This window comes from Eutrigla gurnardus, assembly GCF_963514095.1.
Source record: "Eutrigla gurnardus genome assembly, chromosome: 2".
In the NCBI taxonomy this organism is placed as follows: domain Eukaryota; kingdom Metazoa; phylum Chordata; class Actinopteri; order Perciformes; family Triglidae; genus Eutrigla; species Eutrigla gurnardus.
In genome coordinates, this window is record NC_139916.1 from 25,070,433 (window position 1) to 25,089,970 (window position 19,538).

General features: G+C 43.1%; 1 protein-coding gene across 2 annotated transcripts; it reads left to right on the forward strand.

Moving 5' to 3' along the window:
- On the forward strand, nucleotides 1-19,128 carry ptpdc1a (protein tyrosine phosphatase domain containing 1a). 2 transcript variants are annotated; one of them, XM_084024233.1, is made up of 10 exons: nucleotides 1-198; nucleotides 8,102-8,197; nucleotides 11,572-11,743; nucleotides 12,625-12,705; nucleotides 12,894-13,012; nucleotides 15,082-15,219; nucleotides 15,695-16,770; nucleotides 17,012-17,197; nucleotides 17,798-17,908; nucleotides 17,988-19,128. In XM_084024233.1, the coding sequence occupies exons 2-10, from the start codon at nucleotides 8,110-8,112 to the stop codon at nucleotides 18,099-18,101; spliced, it is 2,085 nt and encodes a 694-aa protein (XP_083880359.1). In that variant the 5' UTR covers nucleotides 1-198; nucleotides 8,102-8,109; the 3' UTR covers nucleotides 18,102-19,128. The 2 variants fall into 2 exon arrangements, with proteins under 2 accessions (XP_083880359.1, XP_083880358.1); XM_084024232.1 differs by lacking the exons at nucleotides 1-198; nucleotides 8,102-8,197 and adding an exon at nucleotides 10,973-11,447.
- The last annotated feature ends 410 nt before the right edge of the window (nucleotides 19,129-19,538 follow it).

Genomic DNA, 19,538 nt, shown 5'->3' on the forward strand with positions numbered 1-19,538 from the left:
TGGACGGCTCCCCATGACAACATGTCAGGTTGCTAAGTTAGCTAGTAAGCTAGCTGCACTTAGTAGACCAAATGATGTGGCTCGCGAAAAACCACGCTTTGCAACGTACCAGCGATAGATTAACCATGTGTTCTGGAGGATGAGTGGACCATATCAGTCACCGTAGAGACAGCCCCGGACTCAGGCGACAGGAAAACGGTGAGTGAGGCCTCCTCTAGCTACTATGCTAGCTTCGGCAAAGAGTACAGTACGGGGAGCTAACTAGCGTTAGCCTGCAGCATCAGCACCAGACGCTACAGACGCTACCGTTACACGGCACTCAACACGTTGAGTTATCGTTCGTCCCTAGAGACAAACTTGGTTCCTTTCACAGCACACGTCAGTGAGATTTAACGTTAAGCTAATGAACCAATGACCCTACGTGAATAAGCGAGCTGACGTTGGTGCATCTTGAAGATGCTTGTGTGCGGACTGAAGTGGCCAAACGTTGATTTGCATCCTCTCTGCTCCACTGTGGACACCGTCGTGACACTATGCTATCATGTTTACACGTGTAACGTTAGTCAGAGGAGGTGACGTGTCATGTCACTGTGAAGAAAGGCTCTCATATCATTGTTGAACAGACGTGTTGCTTTTTGTGTTCTCCTTCACCGGTGTCTTGGTTGAGTGGAATGTAATATTTGTAAATGCCGTCGCTCCTATAATAGACCTTTGTAACAGCAGGCTGTCAAAAAAGCATGGGTGTTATAACAGCACGATTGATGCTATTTATTACATATGTTTTGCCATCAAACGTCAGAGCCCTAATTACTATATAGTGTCGTGACATTTTATTTCAGTGTGTGAAGTCTACTGCGACAGTGTCCTTGCAAATATATTTAATAGGGAATAGTGAAGTAATTTCAGACAGTAAAGAATGTCTTCTGTTAAAGGTACAATATGTAAGAAATCTAAAGCAACTGGCCGTAAAATCATCCTAATATGTCATAGAGACTCAGAAATAATGGTCATATAACATACTGAACTCACCAACAACAACAGTACAGCCAAAATATTCGCATTTAAAAAGATCTTTTGCGGACCGCAAATCATGTTTATGTTTTGAAAACATGCACGTGGCGCCACCCACTGGTGTCTACAAATCATTGCAGTCAGTAGAGTCTCAGCTGCCGAGCAACCACGGGTTGCCAGTTCGACTGAGCTACAATGGCGGAGGCAGCGAAACCCAAAAGAGCTCTAGGAAGAAGGAGAGACTTACGCATTACTAATTATAACTCTACACTATGTTAATCAATCGCTGTTGACTCACGGAGCGGCTCCCGGGATCAACAGCTGAGTGGCGGCTTTTATGTCCGCGTCATAACGCTTTTGGTGCCTGTTTAAAACAGTAGGTTTACTTCAAAACGCGAGACGCTGTCAGAGCGTTTATGAACAGTGTTTTAGAGCTCCCCCTAAATGTTTCAAGTAGGCTTTCAGGTAATTTCGCGGCACCTTCCGGGTAAAAAAGACGTAGCCTACGGCAACATCTGGGATGAAAAATGGCACTGTTATTTAATTCCCGAATCCCATTCATTAACACAATATCTAATATCCGTTAACGATTTTTCGTTTTCCGTTTCTCCGTTTTTAAAACGAATAACGGGATACGAGTCATTTTTCCGTTTTTCGTTCTTTTATTTTGAAGCGAAAAACGGGAAACGACTCGTTATCCTTTTTGCGATTGTTGACTTCAAAACGAAAGTCGGATGTCCGCAACGTACACGGACCGTTTATCCACTTAATCATTGTGTGCATCTCTCCCCTGACCCTCCCAACAAAAATCCCGCCCTCTCAGAAAATAGTTCCGACGTCCATGAACAACGTTATTCATTTCGATCATAGAAACAAACGTTAGCAGCACAGCTAACGCTAGCATCATCAGCACTGTCCTGTTACGGGCATCCGGCTGTCCGTCCGCCGTCCAGCTTGCTGACGGAGGATACGCCAACAGCTCTGGCAACCTCAAGTCTGGAGGGGAGGGGGTGGAGGGGGAGGCAGATACGACTCGCCGCAGTGTTTTGAATTTGAGTGTCATACCGTTTTTGGCCACATTCTTACATATGGCGCCTTTAAAGTCCCAGTCGGCAACATTTTTTTGATCATATTCACCAAAGCCGACATTATTCTCCGATAGAACAACATAAATCATCCGGTTTTAGGAAAAAAAGGCGCGCGTGCACGTAGAGCATGTTTGTAGAGCGCCTGGATCATCCTGTCCAATCAGCACGCAGGGCTGTGTTCCTGCACACACAGAGCCCCTCCCCCCTCGGGTCGTTCCACTATCACAGGGGGGAGGCGGAGGGAAGTAGCAACAAGCTTCCAATTCCTCGTAAAAAACGAAACTAGGAGGTCCAAAACAACCAAGGAAAAGAAAACACAAAAGAAGGAAAAAAAGAAAGATTGCGACGGTGCCCGTGATAAAACCAGAGTCAACATCGGACCGTGTTTCAAAGGTGGCGTGATCTAAGGAATTTCAAAGGGCACGAAATCGAGGGGAAGGAGCTCAGTGGTCGTGGGGGAGGAGCGTGAGAATTGGAAACATTCAAAATCTGACCCTCTACCCGCCAGACTTGCCGACTGGGACTTTAAGAAATCCCATATTTTGCCTGGCTTTTGTCCCTTATTTTTTGTTTGCTGATTTCTTTTGGTTCATGTCCTCTGTTGTTCACTTTATTAGCTACTGAGAACACCTGTTGGCTTGAAACCAGGCAGCAACCAGTTTAACTCTTTACTGGCCATCAGGGGGCGACTCTTCTGTTTGCAAAAATGAGTCTGATTGCATGGAAGGCTATGAGAAAAATTACCCCACTTCTCACTTGATTTAGTACCTCAGTTAACATTGTAAACATAAGTTTATGGTCTCAATCTCTAGAGTCAAGTCTTCTTCAATACAGCATGATGTTCATTTAGTAGATTATGGTCCATATATACAGTCAAATAGACCATAAAGCAGGGTATGCTTTATTGTATGGCTACCTTGGGACACTACCACGGCCCCGCCAATGTTGCCGTACCATACTGGGGAAAACCCACAGCTCAAACAACTTCAACCATCATTTTTTGCCAAAGGTTTCTCAATATGATTAACCAAATACTTCTCCTCTGTCTATTTGTTAGAATTTCCCAGTCCCACTTTGCTCTTCTTGACCACAGAACATGTTTTAAAAAGAATGTTTTTTCTTTCTTTCAAGAAACAGCTCTAATTCTGCCAATCATTGTTCTACATTATGGTTATTTTATTTCCAATCTGGTCACGTTAGACCTTTTGTCCTCAATCCCGTGGCTACTGGTGGGATTCTGAAAGAGGATGATGGGAAGTGGCTTTGGTCTTATGAGCTGATTGGCAAAAATAAATACCAACGGTACTCTGTGTCTCCATGATTTGGTGAGGGATTTTGCTTCTGCCACTGTGACGGGTAGCAATGCTGTATTAATATGAAGGCTGTGTATTCTGCTCGTTTGTCCATTGTTCTGATCTTATGAATACATTTTATTCATCCATTTCTATTCAGTCTTTATTGGAAACATTTTTTTTCATTAATTGGTAGTTCACTTTAAACCCTAACTTTGCGCAAAGACCACATTGTCAACTCAAAGTACCTCTCCCCATTACTTAACTTGTTATAAATCACATAAAGTTGACGCCTTGAATATTCCCAGAATTTTGCAACCGTAGTTCAGACACATTCTGATTAAATGTTGTTTGATGAGCACCATATTTCTTTATTAACACACTCAGTGGAACTGGCTCTCACATCCAACACTCATGAGCAGCATCCGTGAGCGATATCTCTCAGACTTCACACCGTCTCGCTCATGTCCACCAACACACTGGACACGAGCGCATGGATCGGCCACAAATGTGTCAAGTGTTTCGGTTCATATGTTCTCAGTTAGTGGCTGAGATTCATTTGTAGTCGCTATATGAGCTCAGTTTCATATAATTGTTAATATTTGATGCACATACGTCACTTTGTCATGAAGAACACCTTCTCATTCGCCAGCTTGTTATCAAGAGCTTCCTACAAATGATGCCAAGTGGTGTCAGGCTCCGTTGGATCGGCTTCTTTCCGGCTGTAATGTTGGAGGCACTTCAACCAGTGTCGTACTACGTGTTGGTGTCTTTTTAGTTTGTAACAAGAAGTGTGGATTACAGTGTCAAAGAAGTCCAGAAAGAGTTGTGGATGGAAAAAGACAGGCTCTGCTTTTACTCCATCCTAACTCTTAGGGCATAGTGATATGAATGTCAGCTGTCTGTTTTTTTTTTTTTTATAATTTTTACATGGTGACTGGCAGAAAAATCACAGACCCAGGCAAATATACAGAGTCTATTTTTCGGATAGGAGCCCTTAATAATAGAAACTGCTGTCCTTGCATTAATGATTCCTACTTAATGCATAAAAAATCGCACACTGAACACCTAATAGGTGTTTTCACTTGTAGCTGATGTGTTTTGCATTGTTAACAATCGCACTTTTGAATGATTTGATTTGTTTTTCAGAACTTTTTTTCCTTCACTGTCTCAATAGTCCATCAAGGAAACATCAAAGACACATTATATTTTCCCTCCATTTCACAATTCCACCTCTCAGCACCAACATTATTCCTCTTTCACTTCACCATTGTTTGTAGTTGTGTGTAGGAGATCACTCCTATTATTCTAATTACTTTAGAATTATACTACTGCAACACTTGAATAGAGCAGAGCTGTCATTAATGTGAATAGAAACAGCTATGGTATTTCTGCTATAACTTTGTGAAAAACACCCATTAAAATATTATAGACTACTTGTGTCAGAGTTGCTACACATACGATTTTGTGTTACATAATTAGAATGATTTATTGTTAAAAAACAAACAAGAAAATGATGTGCAAATAACTCTGTACAGATTTCAACATGAACATTAAACATCATATCCTGCTCAGATGTTATTGTCAGGTTGTAGAAGTGTGTTTTGCAGTTCTTAACTAAATCGTGGTGAGATGTAATATTTTGGATTAAAGGGATAGTTCAGAATTTTGGACATAAGACCTATTTTCCAAGTGAGCCGGTGTGTTCGAGACGTCTGGAGATGTTTTCAAGAAATTTCATTCAGTTCTTCTAGTTGCCGAGTTCGCTTATGCTATGGCTAGCGCAAGTCAATCGTTCTTAGATAGCATGGCATTAAAAACAGTCTTGCCCACTCCACAGTGCACCCGAGGCAAATCCATTGTAACGGCAGACTATCGATGTACATATGTGTCCATTTTTAAGGTTTATGTCTCAGCAGCAGCAGCAGCGTGTCATACTTCCTAGTAGGCTATGGCAGCGGCGGAGTGATATCACCTAGCACTTATAAGTTACCGGTTCTATAATAGTTTGTTTACCTGCTGTCATTGCTACAGACGCAGAGTAGCCTGCAGTGCTAGTTTCTTCAATCTCACAGAAATGGACACTTTTGGAGAATATACTGAAACTTTTGAAGACTCTGATGAGGAGTTTTTTTCCACCCAAACCCAACCGTACCTGTACGAGCCTGAATATACAGAGGAAGAATTGCGCGAGAGGGATGCTCAAAGGGCAGAACGTGAACGAGCGTCTATGGAGACCGAGATAGCCCCCGCTGGAGCTGAGAACCGGGACCGAACAAACAGAGACTGGTGGTGCCAGGAGGGAATCCCCTGCAACGCGTCCGAGGGTTTACGGGTCTATGGACGGAGCAGTAGTCCGGGTTCGAGGTGCGTAATTGTGGCTTCGCGTGGCCGTGGCCTGCCCGGTGTTTGAGTGAGCTCCAAGGGCTTTTCACCCAGGTCTGGGGGCATAAGGGCCGGGAGTTCGGCGGTGTTTTTGTGTCTATTTACCGGAGGGATTCCCCGCAACGCGTCCGAGGGTTTACGGGTCTATGGACGGAGCAGAGGTCCGTCCATAGACGGGTGTGGGCGGAGAATTCCAGTCATTGGTTTTACCGATGAGAGAAATTGACGACGAACGTCATTTTCAGTATATCAGGATGTCCGTCGGGGCTTGCGACAACTGGCTTCGCCGGGTGGCTGCTCACATTAAGCATGGGAACTCGCACAATTCACCGGTGACACCGGCTGAGTGACTAGCGGTCCCCATTCGCTTCCTCGCATCAGGGATCAGTCATTTTTAAAAAGTTTTTTAATTTGTGTATGTTATTCACGGCACTTTCTGTGTACAATGCCCGACACTGCCCCCACGATTTCCGTTGGAACTGCAACGTTTGGTCCGTATCGGTACGCATCTGCAAGCTTGCAGGATACGGACAGAAATACGGACGAAATGTACGCAGAGAACGGATAGAAGGCTCCATCCGTATCCGTATGCGTGTCTAGCGTAGAGCACAAATGAGCCTTTAGAGTTTTGAGTCCGACGGAGCAAAGTAAAGTTCCGCTGCTGCTGAGAAACTAGTTCCTCAAAAAATGGATGATTCATGCGATGCGAGGTTAGTTTTTTTTTCAAATATTATTCTATCAACACAGATATGTACATCGACAGTCTAGTGTTTTAATGGATTTGCCTCGGGTGCACTGTGGAGTGGGCAAGACTGTTTTTAATGCCTGTCTAGCTAGAACCATTGACTTGCGCTAGCCATAGCATAAGCGAACTCGGCAACTAGAAGAACTGAATGAAATTTCTTGAAAACGTCTCCAGACGTCTCGAACACACCGGCTGACTTGGAAAATAGGTCTTATGTCCAAAATTCTGAACTATCCCTTTAATTCAAATTCACAGCACAGTATGAGATTTGATAACACATGGATGGCTATGACAACTATCATTATCCAGCAACTCTTTTAATCAGCCAGGAGGCAAAATAATGAGCAAGACCTGTTGTTAGTGTGAGCACATCACAGTACCAAACACACAGCCATCGTAGCTTCAGAGAGACGCCACTAACGTGACCTTTGGGTGTGTAGACTTTATAACATACGTATTTTCACAGTCTTATACTTCAACTGTTATATGACAAACTGCGACGTTGTTGACCTATAAATGTATCTTTAAAATTCACCAATGCATGGTACAATTCAAACAGCATCAAAACATTGTTTGTTTCTTGATATTGGCTACCATCCATATTTCTAATTAAATAAGGTCCAATGTTGGTCCACTGGTCCAGTTGGACCTCTCTAGAGGCATGACACCTTTTTGCCTTTCACAGTTGGGCAACTGCTCTCAACAATATGAAGAGAGATCATTTAAATTTGAAGTTGTTTGTGTGGTTAACAAGTCAAACTGGCTCATAAGCCAAACAGAGGAAGGAAAAAGGCAAAGATCAAGGAATCATTTTCCCATCAAAAAGTTAGTGTGTGCAGCGACCCTGCTCAATAGTTAATGGACCCCAGCGAGGAGCTGTGAAGGTGCAGAGTTTCACTCCTGCAACAGCAGTTAGCACAAGTGATGAGGCCCATTAGAGCTCTGTGTGTAACGTGAGAAAGGGTTGGTCTCCGCTGTTAAACTGACACACTGGGAGGTCTGAGGGACTCAACGCTGATATCGGGCTACATAAATCAGATGTGCAAGTCAAGAAGTATTGCTCTGAAGCTGCACAATAGCAGGTGGATGTGTTCACTTGAATAATTGATAAGCGTGGCATCAGCCCAATGAAACAGGAGGGATTTGTCTAATCCCTCCTATGCAGTTTAAAGTCCTCTCTTACTACTGAAATGGGGTTGTGGCTGAGTGATGATGACTCTGTTTCATGCTCATCTTGAAGCCTCCGTGTTGGAGCCGCTGAAGACGGTGTGTAACTCAGCACCTTGGATCTCAGATGTGCTCCCACCGTTGTCCCCGGGCCCTGCGCTCCAGCTCCCAGAGGTGCAGTGGTCAGGTTGACACATGAGCTGCTGACATGGTGGCTCACTTTGCACATTTCCCTCTCTCCCCTGGGTCACCTTGCCAGGCAACGCTGCTCTCGCTCCTCACATCTCATTTCCGCGGCACCTCGTTACTGTGTTATCAGCACGGCACAACCAAGGCTTCTGCTTGACAAACTGTTGTTCTGTTTTTCTTTCTCCGTCTGCCTTTGACACACAATGTTTATTCACACATTTCAGCCCCTGCCATGGCAGCTGGTGTCAGCATACTGAGTGACCTGCCTTACTCCACCAGTGGCGCTCGCAGTGGAGAGAACAGCGCAGAGATGGAGACAGGTAGGAGAGCTCAGCAACACAAACACAACACAAGGTTATTTCTTTTTATTTTGCACAGCAATGGCACAGGACTGTAGACTTGAAATGGTTTGACACAGTGAAGAGAATACGCCTTTTAATATCATGTTAAAGAAGAAACTGACTACAAGTCGGATAAGATTCTGGGTGAAAGGGTGGATGTTTGCAGGCCAGCTTTGCATGGAGACAAATATTCCAGGTGAGAAGATGTTATTCATGTAGCTGGACATGGATATGGTTCACTAAAAATGATGTTTACTAAAAAAGATGTCTTATCTGTGATGCAATGGAAAAAATGTTTTTTCATTAAGCACATTTTGATGATTACCGTGATAATATAGGAAATCAAAATTATTTTGGCCAGGATAATTGTGACATGAAATGTTCAAATTGTCTCATAGATATTGGTATTTATGAGGCAAGTGTATTATTTTGCATTTTTTTCACATCTTTTCAATCATTTTTTTTCTTGACGCAGTCTGAGCTGAAGTCGTTTATATAGATAGTTCGCCAATGCCTCTGCCACCAGGAAAAGATTAAAACAGTTTTGGTGTGAATTCTTGACAATGTGTCTCTGGAGCCGTTTTTCTAAGTTGGCCAGCTTTAAAAGTGTGCTTAAATTTACAGTGAAACATGTTGAACTGGTTATGAAACTATTCTTCTTTAGAGTTATTCTTAATGCTTGTAATTGCTGCCACCGTCTTCGATTCTGGCTAAATCAGAACATGCACCAGAAACTCCTTGTTCCTGCATTGAAGGAAGAGAGGCACGGAGAACCACAACCAGGACTGACGGTGCTTGGAAACACTACTGACTTTGTCCACAGGGAGTTGCTTTAATGAATGAACAAACAATGCACAACAAATCTGTAGACAACTATTCTATTTTTATATTATACAATTGAAACTCTAACAGTAACACACGTAAGTTATGAGTTTATGTAATGAGTACAATGACTTGGAATAAATGAATACCGTAGGTTTTTCCGACTCCATTACGTTATACATTACATGATGACGTTTCTTGTTTGCTTTTAGATCTTATTCTGTAGGGTATCTAGTGTTTTTTTTTAGGGATTTAGCAGTTTTTCTCTATCGGCACACTCATGCTTTTCAATGCTTATCTATTACCAAGGAATATTTCCCTGTCTCAAATATAAAGTGAATTAACCTCCTTTTGACTTTCTAAAATGTTCCAATAATTTTTATCTATTTATTATTAGTATTTAAAATGGTAAATGGCCTCATTTATATAGTGCTTTTCTCCAAAGCGCTTTACAGTAATGACTGACATTCACCCATTCACACACACATTCACACACCGACGGCTGAGTCAACCACGCAGGGCGACAGCCAGCTCGTCAGGAGCAATTAGGGTGAGGTGTCTTGCTCAGGGACACCAGGCACTCAGCTAGGAGGAGCCGGGGATCGAACCGGCAATCTTGCGGTTGCCAGCCAACCCGCTCTACCTCCTGAGCTAAACCCCCCTATTTCTTTGTTCCAATCTTTTTTAAAGCAGAAACAGTGTTTCTCTGGTCCTGATGTTATGATGGCGTAATAACCTGTGCAGCCAGTCATCTAATGCTTTCTGTTGCTGCAGCCCTCTCTCATCTTCCCTACTTGTCAGTCCGCCTGCTGCTCCCACACACTGACAGCCAGCACGATCACTTCACCTATTGGCTTCAGTTAGATGGTGTTCAAGCACAATGTCACTATTACAGATATATCAGCTTCTCTTAAACCAGTAAATATGACATATTCCATTGTTCTTGCTCCAAGCACTTTGGTATTGATATTCAAATATACAAAAATGTATATTAAATGAACAAACAACCTCAAAGGAGAGCTACGCATATTTTCAAAATTCATACATGTTAGTCTTCTGGTATAAGACAATCCACAAATATTAGAGAATGTTAACAACTCTCCCAAATCTAGAATCTACCATGCTAAAACTCAAATTAGTGATTTGTGTCCAAAATCATTCACTGATTTCCTACTCTCTATTCACAATGAGGGAGTTCTATGTCCCGGCACACTTCTGCTCAGCCATTTCAGACAGAGTGATCAGATCTCAGTGTGGACACTGGAGACACACATTAATGTAAACAGGTGTAAATGTAATCAGGTTAAATCATATCTACATACATCTCATAGGAGATTTATTTGAATGCAACACGTACGAGACTGTTATCACCACGTCACTTTCCTGAGAGACTCCTCGCCGGTTGGAGATAGGTAACCATGGTAATCTGTGCCAACCTTGTGTGACCAAGCAATTATTTTTGTGATTCATAACTCATTTAAAAAATGTATCACACCAAGCAGTGTAATCTTAATGACATAATGTAAAATGACGTTGATGCTACAGATTAATTCAGGTTATCTTCCCCTTTTAATTGTTATTGTTAGTAGCAGGCAATAGGTGTAATATTTTAAAATGTATGTGTTCCATCTAGTAGATCCAGCTTTAAATGTGACCCTTTTCTTGCTTTTCTTAGTTTATTTTCATGATTAAAACTGAATGTTGTCAGACAAAATAATCCATTTAAATTTGGAAAAAACTTTCAGGAAGCTTTTGTTGTTACATTGATTGTTGACATTTTTTAAACTAAAATACTTAATTAGTAGAAATGTGTTATTGCTGATTTGGTGAAAAGGCTGTTTGTTTGTGAAGATGCTGTGTGTTCAGGGCGGTACCTGCTCTCCACCAGCTGAAGGGCGTTTTCCTCTTTCTTTTACACGCCGCCTGCCTCAGATCTCTCTATTTGTGTGTGTGTGTGTGTGTGTGTGTGTGTGTGTACGCACACGCAACATTCGCCCCGTCTACCTCCCACTGAGGACTTTGGAGATGGTTGTCATGGTGACACTTCAAATGCTGTTGACGAACTGATCAGTTCCATTTGCCTCTCTTTGCCAACGGATGCTTGTTGTGTGCTGTGAGTCACTGCGGGCACAGAGCTGTTGAGCCAGGAGCTTTGAGTTAGTGCAGCAGCAGCAGCAGCACAGCCCGCACCGTGAGATGCAGCTGCACCGAGGACGCCGCGGCGTCTCCGGGGAGATGACGGGCAGCCTGAAGGGGAACAACCGCAGGCATTCTGCCTCGGACGTCCTGCTGGAGGTCCTGCAGCGCAGACGCAGCTCTGCCGTGGAGATGCTCTCCTCCTCCTTCCACAGAGTCATGGTGGCCGTCAGCGTGAACCAGCCTCCAACTGAGCGCAGGATCAGGAGATGTAACCACACTGAAGACATCACTCGCATTTAGGGCTTTGATGACGCCTGCTGCAGGAAAAGCAGGCACTGAGTATTCAAATGATTCTGATGTTTCTTTTTGTTGTCGTTTTTTCTTCCCACCAGCTACCGCTCGGGTCCCGACAGCAAAGTACACCAAGATGGGGGAAACCCTGAGGCACGTCATCCCCGGTCACATGCAGTGCTCCATGGCCTGTGGAGGGAAAGCCTGCAAATACGAGAACCCCTCTCGCTGGAGTGATGAGGAGCAAGCCGTCAAAGGACTCTACTCGTCCTGGTACGTTGGCCAGTCTTCATACAGTCCTCCGTTCACATCCTCTCAGCGCTGTGCTCGCTCACTTAATTGATTACATTTTTTTCAGTCAGTGTGGTTCACATTAGGTTCACATCAATAGTTACATGAAAAGCCAATACATTTGTTCCTGGGTTTGTTTTGCACCGTGGTCTGGGTGTTTAAAATGAAATCATTGAACCAATGAACTTTAGTTTCAGTGCATTAGTATGTTTGCAGGGATGCCTCTTTTAATTCAAGGTGAGACACCACAGGCAAAAACTTTGAAGCTGTTGAATGGGCCAAAATCTAAAAACTGAGATTTTGGGCCAATTTGTCAGACTAGTGGTAGAAAAACATCTAAAATACACATTGAGGTGTTTATTTTACTACATTTTCTATTTGCATCTGTAGATTTCTCCAAAATTCACCAAAGGTTAGCATTAGACGATGCATCATTTGCATATTTAAACATTTCAGAAAATTTTGAAAAAGAAAAAAAAAATGTCTTCAGGTAAGTAATTATGGTATTAGTTAATTTTCCTGTAGTCTTCAAAGCGTATGTAATTTACAATCCAATCTTTAAAGGGCATTTTCTCTAAACGAGTCAGAAATCTCCACGAGTGATGCAAAGAGATATCCAAACCCCCTCTGCAAAAACCTTTGACGCTAATATGTCAACAAAATGAAACAAGAGACAATTGTGAGCCTGGCTTTATCTAATGTTCATATTACTGAAAATGTGTGCAAAATGAGTAGGTTTTTGGTGTATTTTTGTGTCTCCTTTGAAGTTAACGCTGTTAACAGTCCTAATTCAACATCATCTTTTTATGATTTTGCCATATATAACACAACTCCCTCTAACGTGTCATCTTCTCCACTTACAGGATTACTGACAACTTGCTAGCTATGGCAAGGCCTTCTACTGAAATCATAGAGAAATATAACATAATTGAACAGTTTCAAAGGTACAGTAGTCTCCTTTTTTTCCACACCTTTGAATCTAAGATGAGCATTTGATTTATTTGATAGTTTATTAACATTTAGATTAACATTGGAATGGAAGTTGGAGCCTGTAGAATAATGTAGATGCTGTGTGGGCGGTTGACTGCTCGGATTGCTGTGCACACTCACACGGACCTGTTGCTGTGCTCAGGTGTGGTTTGAAGACGGTCATTAACCTGCAGCGGCCCGGAGAACATGCCAGCTGTGGCAACCCGCTGGAGCAGGAGAGCGGTTTCACTTATCGACCCGAAACCTTCATGGAGGCAGGCGGTGAGTGTCTATATCCCTATAACACACCATATACTGTATGTTGTACTAGATGTCACAACAGTTACATCTAGAAGACTCCACAAGTAATACCTCTGTAAGCAGTTTAACTACAACATTAACAGAAACATCTGGCTCGCTAACAACAATCCAGAAAGAACATGGATGATTCGTGGGCTACAAGCAAGACAAAAGTTTAAGCATCTTCACAGGCGCTCACACTGCTCCCACAACCAAACATTCATTCATCCGATCAGAGATCAAATGCACCACACAGTAGCGGTCCCACCTGACACATGAAAGACAAACAGCAAATTTCCATTTACCTCCAGTTTACATTTTCAAAGGGGACAGACTCATAGACTGTATGAGGTGGACAACAAGGTGAAATCGCCCATCTTGGGTTTTGACTATCCCTATCCCTATCTTGTTATTTTGCAACCAGAAGTGATGAGAGAGTGCTAAGTACAACTGAATGCTTAAATAAGAAACAATTAACTTTCATGAACTGAACAAACACTGTGAAAGGGTTAAAGTTGTATCGGGGTCCTGGGGCGCTGAGTGGACAGCGTCCCACTAACCTGCCTTCAAAAGGCTAATAAGACATTCTCTGAACCTAAATAGTTGTCATGTTGCTTCCATGGGAAAAAATCAACAGTGTTTATAGGCTTGTATTGATTGATTAATTGATTTTATTTCCCCGCCCACCGAGAGCTCGCAGACAGGCTGGGAGCAATAATCAATCATTGTACACACACCAAGTGATCCCCGAGGGATTGGTTGGCAGTTTTGATTCCTCTTCCCAAGGCACCTCATCAAAGCATCAGCTGGGATTTTAATAGTGCGGTATGTCATTTGGTATTAAAACCCCATCTAAATCTTTATCATTCAGTCCTTCACTGTTTACATAATTGATAAAAAACTTCAAGTCGTGACATCAGTTATATTGTCACTTTCAACACAGCACAAGTCTGACTGAATGCCACCAGATGAATATAAAGGCTGCAGCAGCACAAGGTGAAACATGAAGAGGGAGAGAGATTAAATCAGGCTGTAACCTCCAGTTCTGAAACGTGAAGCCAGGCTGAAATACCTTAAACTTGCATTCTCTCTGCTGGCGACTCCTCTGGTTGCAAAACAAAGTCTGATTGTATAGAATTCTATGAGAAAATCACCTTTCTTCTCTCTGTTATTTGAACACTTATTACATTGTAAACATGAATTTATGGTCTCAATATCTCGTTTCAAGTGTTCTTCAATACAGCATGATGTTCATTTGGTAAATTAGCATCCATTTAGAGTCAAATAGACCAGACAGCAGAGTATGCATTAGGGCGCAGCAACCTTGTGATTGATAGGTTGCTACTGCGGTGTCTCTACCGTCGCTGCCAATGCAGTTACCCACTAAGATGACTTTAAGACTTAGCTGTAAAGTTGACCTTGAATTATGAAGCTAACTTTGTTCAGTTTGGTTGCAAAAGTTCCAAGATGGCGACGGCCAAATTCCAAGCTGGAGATGGCTAAAATGAAGAATTCAAGCTTCAAACCTGTAGTCCACAAACCAATAGGTGATGTCTATAGCGATGACGCCGTCCACTTCTTATACACACGTCTTTGCTTGAAATGAATGTCTTGTTCCGCCTCCTAAGATTACTGTCAGATGTTAACATCTCAGTCTTATTTCTTAGTTCATAAACCAAGAGACTGTAATGAGAGCTCATTCTAAGGTGTTAATGTCATCAACATATTAGCCATGTTTCCCCTCATGGTGAGACTCTGAGAAATGTAGTGCATGAGCATTGTGGATCTTTCTGTACATGTGCCATCATGTCTGAATGACAAGATTGAAAATGAGAGAAATAACATTGATTTTGTCTGTGGTTCTGTTGCATCGATCTTGATCCTCTCTTCTTCATCATCAGTCTGGCTGTGTTATAGGAATGCACCGCTACACTACCACACCACTCTTAATGTAAAAGACAAAATGTGACAAAATGTCACTACTGTGATGGATGGATGAAGTGTATTATGTAACATCAAGCTCTGGATTCTTCCGGCTTTGTGTATTTCAGTTTATTACTACAACTTTGGGTGGAAGGATTATGGTGTGGCCTCTCTGACTACAATCCTCGACATGGTGAAAGTCATGTCATTTGCTGTCCAAGAAGGGAAAATGGCTGTCCACTGCCATGCCGGTCTCGGAAGAACAGGTTTGTAACACCGGCAATTCATTCCATGTCTCATTCATTGATTTGTTTTTGGTTTTTAATATTCTGTAGCGTCCCAGTGCTGTTCTTATGTATTCAAACCTGAACATTAACATTTTTGTCAAAGTACGCATGTTTAAGCATCAAAATTGTATTTTCTCAAGCACTTCTTAAAGGTTTTCCCATGTTTGTGCATGATGAAGCTGCTATGTATACAGTATCCTATACACATCCTTCTAGTCAGTGATAGAACAGCTTCAGGGCTGTCTGACAGCGAGGTCAAGTAGTGTCAGACGGCCTTTTCAGACTGGAAACTATAGCTTTAATAGCGCACTCTTCAAAGCTACCAGACTTGCTTAACAAAACCAGTCATTTTACCTTGTTGAATAAATTCCTTTGGTACCAGATGGACTCGTCCTTTAAATCCCCATTCATGTTTGTAAAATGTCAGTCATGTATTTTTTATTTCATCCTATAGGTGTGTTGTTGGCTTGTTACTTGGTGTTCACGTCCCGAATGAGCGCTGACCAAGCCATCCTGTTTGTGCGAGCCAAGAGACCCAACTCCATTCAGACCAGAGGCCAGCTGCTCTGTGTGCGGGAGTTCGCCCAGTTCCTGGTCCCCCTCCGATGCGTCTTCTCCTGTGCAGAACCCAAAGCCAGTGCCGTCACCTTGTCCCAGTACCTTAGCCGACAGCGCCACCTGCTGCACGGCTACGAGGCTCGACAGATGAAGAATGTGCCAAAGATCGTCCAGCTGGTGTGCAGGCTCCTCGTCGACATCGCGGCCAACAGACAGGCGGTGATCGAGGAGGAGTGGCTGGAGATCCCCGACCTCACAGCCGAGGTAGAGAAGACCGTGTCCCAGCAGGCCCTCCAGCAGCTCGGGAAGGAGATGAGAGGGAAGGGGATTCCTGTTCCACCTTGTTCATCTCATCCTCTCAGTCCAAGCGCTCTACAGTTCAGACCTCCTCATGATCAGCCTCTCGCCAGTGATAATGACCTCGACTCCCTGTGGACGCAGCAGATCGTAGAAAGCCCTCTGAACGCCTCCCTGTCCAACAACAGGAGTTACAGCGATTCATTCCTTGACAAACTTGGAAGTTTGAAAAGTCTGAGGAGCAACGACTTCCTAATCAAACCGTCCTTGTCTCACAGCAGCCTTACAGCCTGTATCCTTCCCACATTTAATGACCTCTCTCAGGACATCAGCAACATTCAGGGCCCCGAAACAGAAGCAAAGCAAGACATGGGATCCCCCTTATTAAAAAGGCAACTACATAAGGGGCATCAGAGTTTGTCTTTGGATCTGTCTGAGCAGGGGAGGAAATCCCTCTTTAACGTCCTCTCAAACAAGAGCAAACTGGTGACCAGTGAGGAGCAGCCAGGGGTGGATGTGTCCGTGGGAGGAGCAGGTGGAGTGGATTTCAAAGAGATTCCCTTCATCACCTTCCAGTCTGAGCTCTCCCCAGAGAGCAGATATCTGCTGGTGGCCAAAGCTCTGGCCATGGATCTGACGGACACGGATTTAACCTCCAAGGTCTCACTGTGGCAGGTAGTGTACCCATAAATACTAGCATTATGTTAGGGCTGGGCAATGCGATATCTCCATATGTTCACATTTTCTCTAAAATAATGTGATTTAACTGTTTGCTATGTATGATCATGTGAGTGTGATCATTCTAGTAAACTCACTGAGGGACCACAGCTCCTATCTATATGACATAGATCTAAACCTGCAACCTGTTTGCCAAGTGCCACTTCATTTCAATCATGCTCTTTGTTGTGATGTGCAGGCGGAGCTGAACTCCAGAGAGGGAGCGTGGGAGAGGCTGTGCATGGAGAGAGATCCTCTGGTCCTGTCCAGTCTCATGTGGTCGTGGCTGGAGCAGCTCAAAGATCCAGTCATCAGCAGCGACGACATAAAAGCCCTCAGCGGGAAGAATGTCAACCCACAGAACGCCCTCGACTCACTGGAAAAGGTAGCCGGCCTGAATATCTTCCAGAGCATCACTGCGGCTTTGTTCCAGGCAGCTGCTCCACACTGAGTCCAGTAACACAGTAAAGCAAGTCTTAGTCCCAGTTTCCTGCTTTCATGGTTGACGTCTTAAAGGCACAGTCCACACCAACACTATCTCCATGGAGATGGACTTCCATGTCAACACATTCCTACAGTTTTGGACAAAAGAAAAAATGATTCGCAAAACACAACTGTCAAGTCTGTAAAGATGTCTTACAGTCATGTCGTACAGTGGTCTCATATATGATTACAATGTCGTGATTATGGGATAAAACCGATACCACAACAATATATATTTTTATACTTTCTGTAAATGAAACACTCATAGCCTAATAAGTAAACCGACTATGTTTCTATTTTAAAGAAATGTTGTCACTTTTAAAGCAAGTATCTGATATGGGCTGCTGGTCACCACTTGAGTCACGTACTTAAAATAGTAACCGATGCCTTCACTTGTGCTTGGACTGTCTTTAATATGTGTGATTTATGTGACACTTCTGTATCGCCTTTAAAACAAAAGTGAAAATGTTCCATGACGCGTCCTTGTCCTCCCCGCTGGCAGGGCCACAGACTCACGCTGCTGTGCATCCTCGACTGTGCTGCTCGTCTCCTGCCGATGCCTGAAGAGGTGGAGACGAGCTTTCTCACCCAAACAATCAAAGTGTTTACGAAGGTGAGCATTGCAGTGCATATCGAACATATTAAGATGTGGTTTGCATGCAGGAATGAGCTTTTGTCCCTTTCCTCTCCAGATTGACCCCACCTCCAAGAAGAACGAGTCTTTACACACAACACTGAAAGCGATCCTGACTCCGGTTCTTCACGAGCTGTGTGACAAAGCTGTGGAGGAGAACGACGACTTCTGATCCGGCCTTAACAGGACCCGGTGTGACCAGAGGAAGACTTACAGACACTCATTCTTTGGGGCATTATTATATTTAAAGCCAGTTCCTTGCATCAGCTACTGCTGAGATCTGCCAATCTTTAGTCCTTCAGAATATTTGAAAGACATTTGAAGGTTTGTTTTTAGTTGTAAGCTCTTATAGACTCTACGCACTGCCATTCTTTCTGTTAATGTGCCACTGTGCTCCGTGTGAAAGCATTTGTTTGTCAGTAATATTTGTGTGGGACTAGATGTTGCTATTGTTAGGAAAATGACTGAGAACCTTCTCATGATGATAATCTAATGCTATTTACATGTTTGACTCGGCTGCCGAAGCTGCGGGTGTTTGTTTTTTATTTAAAACCAAATATGTTTTTACACTGTGCAGATGCTACGACATGACTTATTTATTCAGAGCTTTTTATTTGAAATACAGCAAATTGGTTGGATAACTATAACCTGAGGGCAAGATGTAATGCTGCCTCGTTCACGTAGAATGTGGAGTGATTTCTGAGAGTCAAATGCAAACTGCGGCTACTGTTACGGCAATACAAATTCGACAAGCCGCAGCACATTTGCATCTCCAATCAATTTAATGTCTTTAATACCACGTGCACCAAAAAATACAAAAGCAAAGCGCTGCCTGCCTCAACTTAACAGACCTCTGCCTGGACTCTGCTGTTGTGTGTTACATCGCCTTGCTGTGTGTGTGTGTGTGTGTGTGTGTGTGTGTGTGTGTGTGTGTGTGTGTGTGTGTGTGTGTGTGTGTGTGTGTGTGTGTGTGTGTGTGTGTGTGTGTGTGTGTGTGTGTGTGTGTGTGTGTGTGTGTGTCGACAAGAGTCACCTTTCACCTCAAATGTCTCATATACGGACACAATGTAATGTAGATCTGCTGAATGTGGAACACTGATAATAATATGAAGGGCATGAGACTTACTGTGGGTGATTTTCAACAAGTACTATTTTTTCATTGTGACAACGGGCTACTTCTTACAGAATTAAACACAACTTACGGCAAGCTGTGTGACGTGTGTGTAAATGTCTTTATGGACTTTTTATGACGTACTTAGCAGCAGTTCAGCCTGCAGCTCAGAGAGGAAGGAAAGGGTGCCTCCTAGTGTCTTAACAACTTAACCCAGGGGATCAAATGGTGTCATCTCCAGGCCAAAACTGTAACTGCACATTATTATGACTGATTAAAGTCTCAGGAAACTCAGCACATTGATTATTGTTAGCTTATGAATGTCAGACAGCCCGTCTTCTGGAAAACAATTCATATAATCAGAGAAGGCGTCCAGATGATCCATACTACAGTACTACACAACTGTCACTTTGTAACACCAGTTTGACTCCGCCCACAACATTTGTCATCAAGGTGTAAAAAACACAAAAAGCTGTATTGGCAGAAATGTATTATAAT

What these genes read in the sequence shown, in the direction of transcription:
- ptpdc1a (XM_084024232.1), top strand. Translation starts at nt 11,237, where the DNA reads ATGCAGCTGCACCGAGGACGCCGCGGCGTCTCCGGGGAGATGACGGGC. An exon ending in AAAGGACTCTACTCGTCCTG is followed by an intron (nt 11,744 to 12,624) that starts GTACGTTGGCCA and finishes CTCCACTTACAG; the next exon opens with GATTACTGACAACTTGCTAG. An exon ending in ATAATTGAACAGTTTCAAAG is followed by an intron (nt 12,706 to 12,893) that starts GTACAGTAGTCT and finishes TGCTGTGCTCAG; the next exon opens with GTGTGGTTTGAAGACGGTCA.